We start from the raw sequence: 16,730 nt of genomic DNA on the forward strand, positions 1-16,730 counted from the left end.
TGGTTAAGGATCAAAGAGGAAAGAGAATTTCAAGAGCAAGTTGGTGATGGCCAAATAGGCAAAACAAATAAACGTGAAGGGAAGGGACAAAGAAACCTGAGGGACTATGAGGTATAGGAACTGTGACCACCAATGAAAGACTAGGATAAATAGACAAACCAAGGTTTTAAAATTAGCATGAACTGATCACCAGATCACCCTAAAGGGAATGTGACAGAGGCATACCAATAATCAGGAGTTGGCTTTGGTGATTCCGGAGAGTACAATGAGGCAGGCTATGAACATACCTGTAACCTCCTGGTGACTGAGGGCAGTGATGGTCTCAGTGTGATACAACAGCACCTATAGAACTTTCAGCTCAAGGTCTAAGTGTACCTGGATTGCTGTTGGCACCCGACCCTGTGCATAGCTCAAGGCCTGCCAGATCCTGTGCAAAGTTGCTGCACATCAGTGTGTCTGTGGCTCTGCTTTCAGGCCTAGATGCCTAGCCATCTCTGCACCCTAGGCTAGGCCCAGGCTACACGCATTGCTTTTTTACACCAACCTACGTTCTTAATTGCAGTTGGAAGCAAGAGAACCCAATTCTGTAGAATTTAGAAAAGAATTTGAAGCTCTCAGAAAGGCCACAAAATCAATGGGAGAAGCAGAGAAGCCAGACAAGGCAAGAAAAACAAAAGCTGAGACAAAGGGGAAAGGAGTCCTTTGCTCACACACTGAGGAAATGAGGCCATGCCTGGAACCTTACAGCATGAAGCAAGCCCTTCCCATGATTCTGCCTCCCTGTACTTCTTTCCACCTTGGCCCCGGCAGGCCACCACTGCTCACAAGAAACTCCAAGCCACTCTCACTCAAGATTCAAAGAACCTTCCCTTTGCAACTCTCACCCAAGAGTCCAAGTCCCAGGGAAGGCTGTCCAAGCAGCCAAGGGGAGCCCACGTGGCTCACCCTTACTGCTAAGGGAGAACAGCAGGGAGTCACCAACTGCCAAAGGGCACACACACACTCCCCTTTTACCCAGGCCCCACAAATACGCCCTCCCACAAAGCAGAAAAGTAGTTCAGAATGCTTGGCAGCAAAAAAATGTTAAACGTCCTCTTTCTGTTTATTTTCACTAGCACCCCCGGAATTCCAATCTGGCCCTTCATTCCTTTTCTTCCCCCACATTTTTATTCGCTTCAACTAATTGTACAGGTGGGTTTCGTTTGACGCATCCATACATGCATTCAACATGCTGCCATCAGACTCACAGCTTCGGTCATTCACCCTCATCCCCACTCCCCAAACCCATCTCAACATGCACCAGGGTTCCACATCCACGTGTGTTCATAAAGTATTCCAACTACACTCACCCTCCCCCGCCCTCTCTCTCCACCCTCCTCCCGCTCACCACTAGTACCCTCACCCTAGACAGAACCTACTTTACACTCCTGTCGTTCCCTTTTTGTAAGCGTATGTTCGCTGTTCAGAGGGTTTCTCGGTGCCTTTTCACAAATGCATGGAGTACTCACACTGATGCCCTCACTCACTTTCTCTATACCTCCTACCATTATTCAACAGCTTTCAATGAGTTTCCTTATGCCACCTGTATCCTCAGAAGCAATGTACGTTAGTGTTTTTCATCTTCTCACTCATTGCACAAGAAGTATAAACAGGAGGATTGTGGTCCACAATGGTCCAGGAAACATTAAAAAAAAAAGGGGGGGAGGAAAGAGAGGGGGAAGGGGGAGGGGGAGGGGAGAGGGGGAAAGGGAGGGAGGGAGAGAGGGTAAATCACAATGGTCCAGGAAACATTAAAAAAAAAGGGGGGGAGGAAAGAGAGGGGGAAGGGGGAGGGGGAGGGGAGAGGGGGAAAGGGAGGGAGGGAGAGAGGGTAAATCATCTTATAGAGAAAGAATTAACAATGAACAACTGAATGCAGTTGGATAGGAAGAATCACTTCTGATATTCTATAGCACTATAATGTAACAATGGTGGTGACATTGAATTGAATATTACATTGTACCCCACAGATAGGTACAATTACTATGAGTCAATTTAAAATAAAAATGCACTTAAAAGAAAAGGTCATATTATCTGGGATAAATTAATTGATGTGCTCTTTAAAGTTAGTGTCTCTAAAGGTAAAAGCAAGCCAGATTAGAAAGTGAAGAAATCTCTAGCAAAAGCTCACATGGTACCCGTTTGTACTAACATCTAAAAATAACAGTCCCTCCCACCCCATCCACCCTCCAAATCCAACTGACCAACTAAACACTGGGAAATTTTCTTTCTTGTTCACTTAAGAAATAAAAATAGCAGCCAGGTGCTGGTGACTCACACCTGTAATCCTAACTACTCAGGAGGCTAAGATCTGAGGATCCCAGTTCAAAGCCACCCAGGGCAGGAAAAATCTGTGAGACTCTTTATCTCCAACTAAACACCCAAAAAGCTGAAAATAGAGCTGTGGTCCATGTGGTAGAGGGCTAGTCTTGAGCAAAAAGCTCAGAGACAGCACAAGCCCTAAGTTCAAGACGCAGGACCCACCCATGGAGGGAAGGAAGGAAGGAAGGAAGGAAGGAAGGAAGGAAGGAAGGAAGGAAGGAAGGAAGGAAGGAAGGAAGGAAGGAAGGAAGGGAGGGAGGGAGGGAGGGAGGGCGGGAGGGTAAACTCCTTGAGTCTCCAGCCCCTCCCCTTGTTTGCCTGGCACCAGAATATTTCAGCTCAATGCCTGAAGACTTGATCGTTATGGCCAAGACGTGTGATATGACTCAGTGCTGAGGATGACCCCAACAGAACCAAAAGGTCTCAGAATATCAACACATGTTTTCCAATAAATTGTCTGTGGTGCTCTTTCATATTATTAAACAGTTAAATCTACATTTAAAAAAAAAAACCCTCAAGAATTGAATAACAAAAAATTATAACCATGCCTAGAAAATATAAACTATGTCCACTAGAGGGAGTGAGTAGCCCATTAATTCGAAGGCTGGGGTCACTAAAGCAGGTCCTTTCAAAATAACCCGTTTTCACTGTATTTGATGTTGGTATAATTTGTGGAGGGGAAGGGAAAAAACAAATTGTTTAAATAGAGATACAGGTGGACCCATTGCACCAATCAGATGTACAAGATGTTATGTCGAAAATGAACTTTACAACTTTACAACACTGCTGTAATTGTAACCCTCTGTACAGTATTTTCACAATAAAATAAAAAATCCTTGCAAAGTAGGCATAAAACAAATCATGTTAAGAGCGGCAAGCCAAGCTCAGAGAGACAAACAGCACAAACTTTTTCTCATATGTGGGAGCTAGATCTAAAATACACCAGCCAAATACATATGATAAATTAAACAGGACTCTAGACATTCACACACAGTGAGACCAAAGGAGGATGCTCTTAGGGGAGGAGCACAAAGGCACCATGGCTATGTGCCTCTGATCATACAAAATAAAATTTGTCAAAATACCTCCAGGACATGGAAATAAGAAGTATTTTTGTTGTTTTTGTTTTATTTTTGTCTTGTTTGCTCATTTATCTCTTTGTGGGGGTGAGCAGGGGCATAGAAATGGGGGAACCAAGGGTGAACAAACACAGCAGTGGCACTCAATAGACACTATATTGAAAATGAAGGAAGGGGTGACATTGTCCAAAAGAAATGTACTCATTACCTGAAACCCCTTTGTACATCACCTTTATATTAACAATAAAAAGTAACTTTTAAATAAAATTTATAATAGTGATGGAAGAACTTTTCCTGGGCCCACAAAAATGACTGCAGGGTCCTACCCCTCAATTTGTATTCAGTTTTCTGTGATTACAAGTGCAAATGAGACTTCAAATCTTTCATGTATTAGCCTATAGAAAACTCTGACTTTTTTATTTAGTCCTTTCAATTATACTATGTATATAATATTTGTGCAACTGCCAACAAATAAAAAAATAGAACTGAAGCCAGGAGTGGCAATGGTCCCATAGTACCATGACTTGGGAGGCTGATATTGAAGGAGACAAGACCTTGTTTCAAAAAAAGAAAGGAGTGAAGCAGAGGCAAAAGAGGAGGGGGAAAGGTAAAGAGTCTCATAAGCTGTCACATAAACTGAAAAAAAAAACATATACTAGGAGGTTTCATACTGCCTTAGTACATTCCCAGCACCATGAAATTACTATTTTTGTTGTTTGTTGTTGTTGTCATTGTTATTAATTTTGGGGGAATGAGCTCTCACTATGTAACCTAACCTGGCCTGAAACTCACTATGTAACATAGGCTGACCAGCCTTTCAAGTGCTAGGATTTTAGTTAAATGTGCTCTAAGCCTGGCTCAGAATTTCTTATAAAATCCAAGTAATAAAACTGGTTCTACTCCTTCATAGGAGATCTATGGTTATAAAGCTTTATTTAAAACAAATGACAAGCCAGGAGCTGGTGGCTCACACCTGTAATGCTAGCTACTCAGGAGGCTAAGATCTAAGGATTGCTGTTCAAAGCCAGCCCAGGCAGGAAAGTCCAAGAGACTCTTATCTCCAATAAACCACTCAGAAAACCAGAAGTGGCACTGTGGCTCAAGTGGTAGAGTGCTAGCCTTAAGCTGAAGAGTTCAGGGACAGCGCCCAGACCCAGAGTTCAAGCCCCACAACCAACCAAAAAAAAAAAAAAAATTCAAATGAACTCACAAAACAAATATGACATGTACTTTTTTATAACCTAAATTTTTACCTATTCCAAAGTAAGCATTTTTGTTATAACATTATCCTCCTCTGTGTGTGTGTGTGTGTGTGTGTGTGTGTGTGTGTGTGTGTGTGTGTGTGTGTGTGTGTGTGTGTGTGTGTGTGTGTGTGTGTGTGTGTGTGTGTGTGTGTGTGTGTGTGTGTGTGTGTGTGTGTGATTTCTCTATTTCAAAAGATGAAACCAAGGGATGGAGCTGTAGCTCAGTGGTAGGACACTTATCTAGCATGAGCAAGGTCCTAGGTTTAAGTCCCAGCACCACAAAAACAAAAGAATAGCAAAGTGTGTCTATATTTTATAGCTTTAATTCCATAGACCAAGGATACCATCTTTCCTTGCTATATAAATATTCAGGTAGTAATAACAACAGATGCTGGAGGGGATATGGGCAGAAGGGAACCTTACTGCATTGTTGGTGGGAGTGTAAACTCGTTCAATCACTTTGGAAAGTAGTATGGAGGTTCCTCAAAAGACTCCACATAGAGCTCCCCTATGACCCAGCAATCCCACTTTTGGGCATTTACCCAAATGTTTACAAACAAGACCATCCTAAAGCTACCAGCACGACTATGTTTATTGCAGCATTATTTACTATAGCTAAGATATGACCAACCCAGATACCCCTCAGTAGATGAATGGATCAAGAAAATGTGGTATGTATACACAATGGAATTCTATGCTTCCATCAGAAAGAATGACATTGCCCCATTTGTTAGGAAATGGAAAGGCTTGGAAAAAGTTATATTAAGTGAAGTAAGCCAGGCCCAAAGAAACATAGGTCCCATGGTTTCCCTTATTTGCAATATCTAGTATATGTCTGAGTCAAGCAGAAAAGGTCAGATAAGATGATGTTAGGGAAATGAACCCTAAGATATGTATTCAAATGTTTTTTTTTCTTTCATGCGATTGTTTCTAAAATATTTATAAGATTATTTCTTTGTTGCTTTGTATGTCCCTCCCCCCACGGTATAACCCCTGTTTTCACTGTATTTGATGTCGGTTATAATTTGTGGAGGGGAAGGGGAAAAACAAATGGTTTAAATAGGGATACAGGTGGACCCATTGCAACAATGAGATGTACAAGTCGTTATGTCAAAAATGAACTTTACAACTTTGGTGCGGGGGGGGGGGGGAGAGAGGAGGAATTGGTGGGGGCTGGGAAGGGATGGGAAGGGGAAACAAAGGAGGAGGTTACAATGCTTGACAAGAAATATACTCATTATCTTGCCCATGTAATTGTAACCCCTCTGTACAGTATTTTCACAATAAAAAAAAAATTCAACAACAACAAAAAAGTAATCTTAAAAATAAAAAAAAATATTCAGGTAGATCTGTTTCCCTTACCTCCTTTATTTAGGAACAACTTTTTTTCACTTTATTTTTTATGGTACTAAGGGATCTCAGTTCAATATGAAATTATGAGTAGAATGCATCTTGATCAAGGCCATCCCATCTATTATTCTCTCCCTCCCCGTTTATCCCAACCCATTCATGCCCTGAAACTACCTAGCTCTATTTTCACATATGTACATTGAGCATTATGCAGGTACTGTGGCCCCTGCAGCTCTCCTTAGGACACTGGCATGTTACTGCAGGGTCCCAAGCATCATGGAAGCCAGTGTGTGTCCCACAGCTGGCCCCACACTCATTAGCTCATTCTCAATACAAGGCAAATGTTTTACTTGTCTACACAGACTTCATCCCAAAGAAGTAGGTGGATGAATTTACATAGCTGCCACTCAAGATATTAAAAGGCTATACTGTATCTTCAGGTGGCAAACAAAGAAAGAAACTATTGTTCCCTTTCTGACTCACAAACATTCTATTAAACCAGATTGGAGGTGGTATGTGATATTACAGTTAGCCCCTCATGTCCATGGGTTCTGCATCTTTAGATTCAATGGAGCATGAGCAAAAATATTTAAAAAACAAATTCCAGCCTGGGACTGTGACGTACACCTATAGTCCCAACTACACAAGAGGATCACACTTGAGCTCAAGGATCACACTTGAACAACATCAAGATGTCATCTATGAAAAAAAATAAGTCCAGGAAATTCCACAAAGCAGAAATTGAATTTGCCACGGTTCAAGTTCCACACTGAGTCAACATGAATGAAGTGATATGCAGGCCCTGCCTGTGCAAACTTTTATCATCTCACAATCTGTTTCTATCCAGCAGAGAACATCATTTGCCTCAGGTCTTGTACATCTTGTTCACGTACTATGCAATGAGGCCTACAATGGAGGCATTTGTTCTGAACACACACTCTTATTTCTTGTCATTCCTAAACAATGCAGTATAACAACTATTTAAAGAGCATTTGCATTTTGTAAGTTACAATCAGTAATAGATAGATAGATAGATAGATAGATAGATAGATAGATAGATAGATAGATGTAAAATGGTTCAACAGTTGCATATAACCTACACAATCTTTCCCCAATACTTTAAATCATCTCTATTGGATCCCCAGGGGATCCCGGAATCAAGATGCTGTGGGATAGCTATATTAATGGAGGGACAGAACATGTCTTGTACATGTTATTTTTTTAGGGGTAGACATAATTATGGGTTAATACAGAAGTGAAACAGCAGTCAGTGAAGGACTTACCTCTACCCGCTTGGCCCAATCTTTTTATGTATTTAAAGATGGAATATGAAGGATTCACCCCCACCCTATTATCCCAGATGCGTGCAGATCTCAGGCAAAACCCCAGGTTTGCACGGATATGCAAGGCAATCCAAACTGAGCCTGACTGTAAACATTCTGAATCATTGTGGGCCTCGCCTATAAGGCTCTGAGGCTGAGCTCTGAGGCCAGAAAAGGGTTAAGAGGTTGGAAGACTGAGTATTGGACCCCATGAAAGTCAAACTGTCAAGGCAAGACCAATGTAGAGCTGTTTGAACAGTAAAAAGCTTGAGACCTTGGATAAGGAAGTCAATTATAACTATACTTACCCTATTCCTTGCCTGCACCTGCAGTCATCTCCCCTATGCTGAAATCAAGTAACCTCTGTCTCCTGGCTCAGGCCCCATAAAAGCCTTAACTCCAACCCCATCCCCTGGAACAACCTTTGATCCCATGGGAAAGTTGCTGCTCCTCGCAGTTCTTCAATAAACAGTCCTTGCCTGTGCAAGATCAAGTCGGGCCTGCTTCCTTCCTTTCCCTTCCATTTTCCTAACAGTCAGTGCTGGTAGACAGCTTCTGGAATACATTCCTATTTTACTCTCTTGAGGACTCACACAGCCTCTTTGGAAGATACCCAATTTCAGGTCATAACAGAACAGATTAGAAGTTACCCAACCAGAGAATCTTTTAGAAGTGTTCTAGCTAAATCTTGATGGGGTACAAGCAATTAGTCTCCCAAGAGAATAATGACTCAAGAATCTCCAATGCAGTGTGGCATGAAGGAACCAGGGCCAGGATTTCTGCTGCCTGATATCTGTAAGCCCTTAAGACCTAGACTGAGGCCAATCAGGATCTTAATTAAAAGTGGAATCATCAAAACCAAAAATAACCACCAAATAGACACGTGCCTAGATGAGTCATGACATCTGCACACTGCAGACTATTGATGAAATGGAATAAGGAAATCTGATTGTAAATGCACAGTAATATGTATTCTCCTCCCTATGTCCTGCATACTCCTAACCACCCTTAGCCTGCTCTTCCCTCTCTTAACAGCTAGTCCAAGGAGGGATGGAGGGGAGAAAAGAAATAGTACAGGTATAAAAGATCCAGGTTATCTCTACTCAATGCCATGTGTCTCAGAGAATATATTCACTAAAGTAAGTTGCAACTCACTAAATAAGTTGTAATGACATTTTTTCAGTTAGAGTTTACAAATTAAATATATATATATATGTATATATATCCGTATATATATACATATACATGTATATATGTATATATGTATATATACATATATAATTTATATGTATATACATATATATGCATATATATGTATATATACATATATATAATTTGTAAACTCTAACTGAAAAAATGTCATTACATTACATTATATATATATATATATATATATATAATTATGACACAAGTAAACTGTTCGCCTAGCAAGTGAAAGGCCCTGAGCTCAAACCCTAGTTTAAAAAGAAAAAAAAAAAAAAACAGAAAAGGAGGGTGGAGAGGGTCTGTATTCTCCCTTCCTTTGTCAGTCTTTCTCAGTTCTTATTTTGGTTGGTTTCCACAGGTAAGTCAACACTCCCTCTTCCTGACTTATATGACTTCATTCCTCCTAAGCCTTTTCCTATTGCCCGAATCTTCTGCTGCCAGCAATAAAATAGCCTATCGTGCAATGAGAAAGAATAAGAAGAAAAGCCATCTCCATTTTTGCTCAGGTCACCTGATGGTAAGCATCCACCTCATAAAACAGCACTAAAATGTGAACATAAACATTGAGAAAAGCAGACTTACATAGTCAGAACTCATTCGAAATATTAGGGAATCTGAGCACAATTCTTTTTTTTTTTTTTTTGTCGGTCGTGGGGCTTGAACTCTGGGCCTGGGCGCTGTCCTTCAGCTCTTCAGCTCAAGGCGAGTGCTCTACCACTTGAGCTACAGCGCCACTTCTGGTTTTCTGGTGGTTTATTGGAGATAGGAGTCTCACGGTCTCTCCTGCCCGGGCTGGCTTTGAACCGCGAGTCTCACGGTCTCTCCTGCCCGGGCTGGCTTTGAACCGCGATCCTCAGATCTCAGCCTCCTGAGTAGCTAGGATTACAGGCGTGAGCCACCAGCGCCCGGCCTGAGCACAATTCTTGATTTGGGCCCTGAACTGTTAAAAAATCAGACACACTGCACTAAGTCCCTATATACACCAATCCCTGATGCTCAGCAGAGTTAAACCCAGAGGTACCATTGTTCCACCTCTCAGATTCCTCAGAAGTACTAAGTCATTACAGCCATCTTTGTAGGCACCAAAAGGCATTAAAAAAAATCCAAACTGAAAATTCATTGCAACAAAGACTACCTTGGGGTGTGCTAAGAATCCATGATAAGTTGCAGTTTTGGCAGCACGTTTAGTTCCCTACTTCACACATCACAGATGGAACCAATGCTTCAACAGACAAGATCAGATCTTTCACATCAGAAAGTTTCCAGACTCTGGCCCATTTGGCCTCCCAAGAAGGAATTTACATGTTGCCATTACCTGTATAAGTGACGGTTGTCTTCAAAGTCTTCCTGACCCCACTTCCCTTTGATATCTTCAATAACGTGATTCTTGAGGAATTTTTTCAGCAGTTGGACAGTCTGTTTGCGAGTCACTTCTGGGCCAAAGTTCTGACTGCACCTCAGCAGCTCATGCAGCCAGTCCACAGCTTCAGCCGCTGTGAAGCAATGCTCGTAGCTCTTGAACCGACAGCGATGCTTCCGCAACGGCATCCTGGCACGAAATAGCTCCACAGTTTCATTCCACTAGGGCAAAAAGGAGGCAAAAGTAGTTAGTAATTAACTGATGGCTTGGTTTGGGGTTTTTTGTGCCAGTCTTTAGGCTTAAACTCAGGGCTTGGATTTTCTGCTCAAGGCTAACAGTCTACCAATTGAGCCATAGAACTCCATTTCCAGCTTCTTGTTGCTTCATTGGAAATGAGTCTCATGGACTTTCCTGCCTGTGCTGACTTCAAACTACAATCCTCAGAGCTCGGCCTCCTGAGTAGCTACGATTACAAGCATGAGCCTCTAGTGGCCAGTTCAACTGAAAGTTTTTAAAACATTGTTACATCCCAATGAGTGCAATGTTTCCATTTTAAAAAACAAACAAACAAACAAAAAACCTGCTTGAAAGCTGGGGATATAGCACAGTGGTAGAGATTCTGAGGAGGCCTTTAGTTAGATGGATGGATAGATGGATGGGCAGACAAACAGAATTAAAAATTATTAAAATCTGCTTGAATAACAGATGAAGCCTTCTTCCTTGCAGCCTTCAAATTCTAAAGAACAGTTCTGGAGAAATAAATGGTAGTGATAGTTTCAAAGCAAGTACAGATATAATTAATGAAGTTCTTACAAATACTACAGATAAAGTGCACGAAGCCTGTCAGTGCCTGTCCTGTAGCAAATGCTTGATAAACTTTAGCCATTAGTATCATCGTTGTTGTTTTATTATCAGGGTGAGTAAAACTGTTAAAGTTGTACAAGTATATTAGAAAGACCCCTGAGTGGAGTTTCCACTGGCCAACGTTTAGCCTGAGCTCTGCTGATAAACACATGGTGCTGGCATAGTTCATATTTCTCTGTAAGAATTTATAGTGAATAAAAACAAAGATCTGACCAGACCAAAAGCAAACCCTGCCAACACAGCTGCACACAAAGGTGGGAAGGCATGCCCCAGAAGCAGTTCCTCTGGCACAGGATCAGCACAAAATTGAGCCTGGGGTTACCTGGGGCCACTGAAGCTACACTGTCTCCTTCACCTTTGCAATGTCAGGCTTCGATTATGCAAACATAGATTTCTTCCAAACAAGTTAGAGCACCAATGGCCAGTCTCAGCAGACTGTGCCTTCACAGCCAAGAGCGTGCTGCTATGACACTCACAGCAGGCTCCTCCAGAAATGTCACAGCTAGGACAGTGATGCACTGGGCAGAATTCCCAGCCAACTCAGACATAACCTCCAGCTACACCTCATCCGCTCTACAGAAACATCTTTGAGGACAGTCTACTTTTATTAGAAGAATTAGGTATCAACATCAACTACGTCTGGCGGGAAAAAAAAGATCTCTAACAGTGTAACACCCACTAAACACAGCAGATGGCAGCATCATGAATGAAACTGACTTAGCAGGACCAAAACTCCTCCAAAGCAGGACCTTGGAAACCACACTGTTACTTGTTGGCAATATCTAGTTTTAAGTATACAAGACCTATGCAATTGGACCTCTAGGAATGTTTTCTTAAACTTAACAAGCATGCCAGGTGTATCATCTGGTGTGTACCAAGAGTCCTTGAATATTTTCTTCTTCCTTGAATATTTTCTTCTTCCCACATGCCTATTTCTCCACAATAGTGAAATTTTCTTGGCAAGGGATGGTAGGAATCATTCCGACTGCTAGAATTATTAATTCATGACGTTTTCTGCTTCCAAGATATTTTTTCTTTTTTCTTTTTCTGTGTGTGCCAATCCTGGGGCTTGAACTTGGGAGTCTGTCAACTAACTGTCCCTGAGCTTTTTTTTACTCAAGGTTAGCACTCTGCCATCTGAGCCACAATTCCACTTCTGGCTTCCTGGTGTTTAACTGAAGATGAGTCTTAGGGACTTTCTTGCCCAGGCTGGATTTAAACAATGATCCTAAGCTCTCAGCCTCCTAAATAGCTAGGGTTATAGATATAAGCCACAGGCCTTGGCACACTCCTTCTTCCTTATTTATATGTAAAATTACATCAGTGACAGGAACTTATGAAGCAGAAAAGCCTAGAATACTAACTTATACTAGAATCTTCAAGGACATGATGAGCTATTCAGTGTCCTGCCAGTCAGATGGGGGGGGGGCAAAGGTCTTGGCATCCCTCCTACACATCATCCTCCTAAACATCACAACCCATCATGAGGCTCTTGCCTAGTGTTTGTTTCTAATATATAAACATTCGAGTCATTTTTGTTCCCTGGAAACTTTTAGAATGTGCTCCAAAATTTTCTTCCCATGATCTTGGTACATTTAATTTTCAAAATAAGTATCTGATAGAAGTTGTGGAATTTACACCAAACCATGCAGCTAATAAGTGGTAGAACTGATGGATACAGATGTTTCTCAACTCACAATGGGGTTACATCTCAGAAATCCAAATAAGTAAAGGAGAGACTATATACAAATATAAGAAAAGTATAGGGGCTGGGAAGGTGGCTCAGTGGTAGAGCGCTTGCCTTGCATGCATGAGGCCCTGGGTTCGATTCCTCAGCACCACATAAGCAAAAAGAAAAAAGCCAGAAGTGGCATTGTGGCTCAAGTTGTAGAACGCTAGCCTTGAGCTGAAGAGCTGAGGGACAGCACCCAGGCCCAGAGTTCAGGCCCCACGACCGGACTCCCTCCCCCCCCCCAAAGAAAAAAAAAGAAAAGTATAACAAGATGGCTAGAATTAAACAAGGAAGAGTAGAAAGACAGTCCTTAAAGAGACCCTGAACCCAGGCCTGAGTTTTTAATCTACCTGCCTACCTCAGAAGGCAGGTATAACGTTCTTTTGTAAAAGATAAACTGTTGCTTAGATATCAGTTGAATGTATAAAATCTCAGGATAGTCTCTTAAAAGAATGCATAAGATTCAATCTATACTACAATTAAAAAGAAATCTTTGGAAGAAAATCAGCAGGGCACCCAATTTGGCAAATGTTATTTAAGTATTTGGTCTAAGAATAAGATCTGTTCTGTTGAATTCTCTTATGAGATTTTTACAATATGAAGCTGATTAGCAATAAACATACATAATCCCATTTTCTGCTTCTATAACAAAACACCTGAGACTGGGTAACTTTAAAAAAAATATGATTTGCTGAGCATTAGTGGCTCACGCCTGTAATCCTAACTACTCAAGAGGCTTCAGGTTGAGGTTTAAAGCCAGCCTTGAGCAGGAAACTCTATGAGATTCTTATCTCCAATAAACTATGGGGGAAACACACACACACACACACACACACACACACACACACACACACACACACACACACACACACACACACACTTAGCCTCAGATACAGGTACAGATAGTGAACAATTGGAGGTTAGCCTAGAATGATTGGTAAGTGAAAAGGCCAGGGTGAAATGCACCAAACATTGCCTGAAATTTTAAAACAAACAAGCAAACAACTATTAACATGGCATGGTAACATACACCTGCAAACCCAGCTACTCTGGAGGCTGAGGACTGCTTGGTGCAAAAGCTTGAGAACAGCCTAGGAAACATAGGAGATCCTGCCTCAAAAAAAAAGTTCTTAATTATTTAATCATGGGTTACAAAATGATTAAGTGATAGCAAATGGCTAATTTGTTTCCATATTCCTCATGAAGTAGGACAGTCATTTGATTTTTGCCATACCAAAAAAAAAAAATCCTTTTTCTTTTGTAGTACCAGTGTTTGAACTCATCTCATGCTTATTCAGTTTGCTTGCTCAGTTGAGATCTACTACCTAAGTCATGCTCCAGCTTAGTTTTGGGCTTGTTATTTTGGAGCTGGAGTCTCACTGACCTGTTCTACCCAGCCTAGCCTCAAATTTTGATCCTCCTGAATAAGAAGGAATACAGATGTGAGCGGCTGGCCCTGGCTAGTTTCTCATACTTAGGTAGCTTCAGACTACAATCTTCTTATCTGCTTCCTGATAGCTGGGATTACAAGTATATACCAACATGCCTGGCCAGTAAATTTGTATTTATTGCATTGTTTTGCCACCCTTACTATTAAGCAATAGGATTGAATTTCTAGACTAAGCTGCTTTATTTCCTTTGGCCAATGAGAGTTGAACAAAAAGCCACAAGTCCAAGCCATTTAGCTATTCTGAAACAACAAGGACACTACGTGAAGATGCCTAAGCTAACATGTTAGAGACATATGCCCAACTAACCCAGGACTGAGTCAACAGACTACCCCTGCTCACATGACCAGATGATTGTGGCACATGAGTGAATCCCATTAGAAGAACCAATGATTTAAGTCCAGCTGAGATTGCTGACTCAAAGAACCACAAGGAAAGACTTAGTTGTTGGTTTGTCAAATGGGACAATACCTTAAAGTCCCTTGATAACATGAATATGTGGCTTTTGCATTTTATCTGTAAAGAGGATTGGTAATTTTTATTAGATTTTCAAAGTGGCTTATGAGCCAAATAAGTAAAAAACCATCAGCCCTCAACATTTCTCCTACCAGACGTGGTCTTCCAACCTATGGGCAAAAAAGTGTGGCTGGCTCTAGAAAGAGGAGGAAACTATTTCCCAATATTTTCACATGGTGCACATATGATTGAGTTTAAACCTTAATTCCTACCCTTTCCTACATAGTCCTAAGGCATACAGAACAATGAGACTCAATTCCAAGTCAGATGCTTCCCAAAGTGGTTGACAGACCACGAAGTCAACAGCCTTCCTCCCAAAGTACCTTTTAAGCATCCAGAGAAAGTCCTCAAAAAAACTGTCATGAACTTTTACCAAGATGTCACTCTATTCCATTATGGTAATCCTTGAGGCAGAAATCAGTTAAAAACAAACAAACAGACCTGCTTGCTCATGGTCATAAGCCGAGCAAGTGTACACCTGAATACTAAAAGTTAACCTCCGAGAGAAATCATCATCCTTTACCATCAAAGCCTGCAAAAAGCTCTTTCAGACCATCCACCCCTGCTGATTCCTCAGCTAAATCGGAGACAACAGAAACAGAAACACCAAGCGGCTTGAGAGCTCCACCTCAGTTCTGGACAGTTAGAAAACTTCGTCAAGTGTCAACAAGTGTCATTCAGGAAGGACACACACACACACCCCACTACCACAAACCGTAAGTGTTGGAGGAGGGGGCAGTAGCCTATCTATAGGGGGTGGGTGGCCCTAAGGTCCTAGAGGGGGTGAAGTGGCAAAGGTCTTACAGGTCTTACAGGGGTAGGGGCCTACGGGGTGGGGGGTGGGGGGACTTGAAGGTCCTACCTAAGCTCCTTCAGCGGGTGAGGTGGCCTAAGGGCCTATGGGGGCCATGGCCCTAAGGTCGCAGGCAGGCTGCGCCGCCCCGCTCCCGGGTGCAGGGTTAAGTTCCAAAGGACAAAGCGGGAAGGAGATCCGCCTGTATAATGCCAGGCACACTCCGCCAGCCTCGGGGGCGGCCCTGCACCCTCCGGGACGGCTGGGCCCACCGGCCCTTCCTCCAGAAGCATCGTCCGAGCACCTGCCACCCAGGGCCCCACCGCCGCCCGGCCGGCCCGGCCCAAGCAAGGACCGGCCCGCGGGCTGCCGTGGGGGCAGACCTCCGAGCAAGAGGCTCCACCCAGGCCTCTGCACACTAACTCACCAGCCTGGTAGCGCGGTAAGGCCCGGGCCCCACGATGCGGTGCTCCATGGCCCCCACGTCGCCCGCCCGGCCGCCCCGCCAGCCAGCGCCGGTCCGGGCGCCGCCCCCTCCGCAGTTTGAATCGGGAGCCTAAGCGTTCTGAGCACTGATTGGGCGGCGCGTGGGGCACGTGACCGGAACTGCATGGGTGGGCGGGGCCGGCGTCTGCACACCTCCCTGTGGCGGATCCTGCGGAGCTGTCCTGTGTCCCCGCCCCAGTGTCCCCGCCCACCCCCCCCTCCCGCTGCCGCTGCCGCTCCGCACTCACCGCCCGCCCGCGGGAGGGGACACCGCGCCCCGACGCCGCCCCCGGGCTTCCCCTGCGCAGCGCCGACCCAGCTGGCCCCAAGCCCAGTTGGGGGCTGTGCAGGTAAATCCCGGCCCGCAGCACCGCGCGAGATTGGAAGGAGCTGGTGGTGGAATGAAAGGAGCGAACCCAAAGCCTGGACGAGGCGAAGGACTTTTCACAGCCGGGTAAGGACCACGTGCGGTGTAGAGCGCGTTCAAGAGCTGTGGGACCTGGGGCAGAGCCCAGGCTCAGCTTCTGTTGTGTCCTCTAGATTGAATATAAAAGCCTTTCTTTTCTTTTTCACTTGAACTGGAGTTCTCTGGTTTACATCTGAGTGAAATTTTCATCCCGTGTTATAGGTAACTTTGCTATCACTGTCCCTCTAACACCCCCACCACACACACACACACACACACACACACACACACACACACACACTCGGGAATTGTTCCAATTTGCAGATATTCAAGGAGAAAAATGAGGTCACCACTCTATAAGTGTACCTCGAGTTAAGAGTTCTTGTCTGGCCAACTCAGTGAGTACCTAGGATAAGACATCATAAGTAAAACTTGAACTCCCACCTTAGACCATCCTCTCCCCCATTAGCAGCTTCAGATGTGTACATGGCCTCATTTAGAAAAATCACAAAAATTCCTGGAATGATGAGCACATAATATAAAGCAATAAGGATCACTTCTAC

General features: G+C 43.3%; 1 protein-coding gene across 2 annotated transcripts in view; it reads right to left on the minus strand.

Moving 5' to 3' along the window:
- Depdc1b (DEP domain containing 1B) overlaps positions 1-15,783 on the minus strand; it is a 56,841-nt gene extending 41,058 nt beyond the window's left edge. For both annotated transcript variants that reach the window (XM_070040947.1, XM_070040948.1), the window contains exons 1-2: positions 15,703-15,783; positions 9,878-10,143 (exon numbers count right to left, since the gene is read on the minus strand). In XM_070040947.1, coding sequence (XP_069897048.1) covers positions 9,878-10,143; positions 15,703-15,750 — 314 coding nt within the window. In that variant the 5' untranslated portion in view covers positions 15,751-15,783. The remainder of the gene's footprint in view (positions 1-9,877; positions 10,144-15,702) is intronic.
- Between the last annotated feature and the right edge of the window lie 947 nt (positions 15,784-16,730).

This window comes from Dipodomys merriami, unplaced genomic scaffold (assembly GCF_024711535.1).
Source record: "Dipodomys merriami isolate MVZ:Mamm:240054 unplaced genomic scaffold, mDipMer1.0.p SCAF_30, whole genome shotgun sequence".
Taxonomy (NCBI): Eukaryota; Metazoa; Chordata; class Mammalia; order Rodentia; family Heteromyidae; genus Dipodomys; species Dipodomys merriami.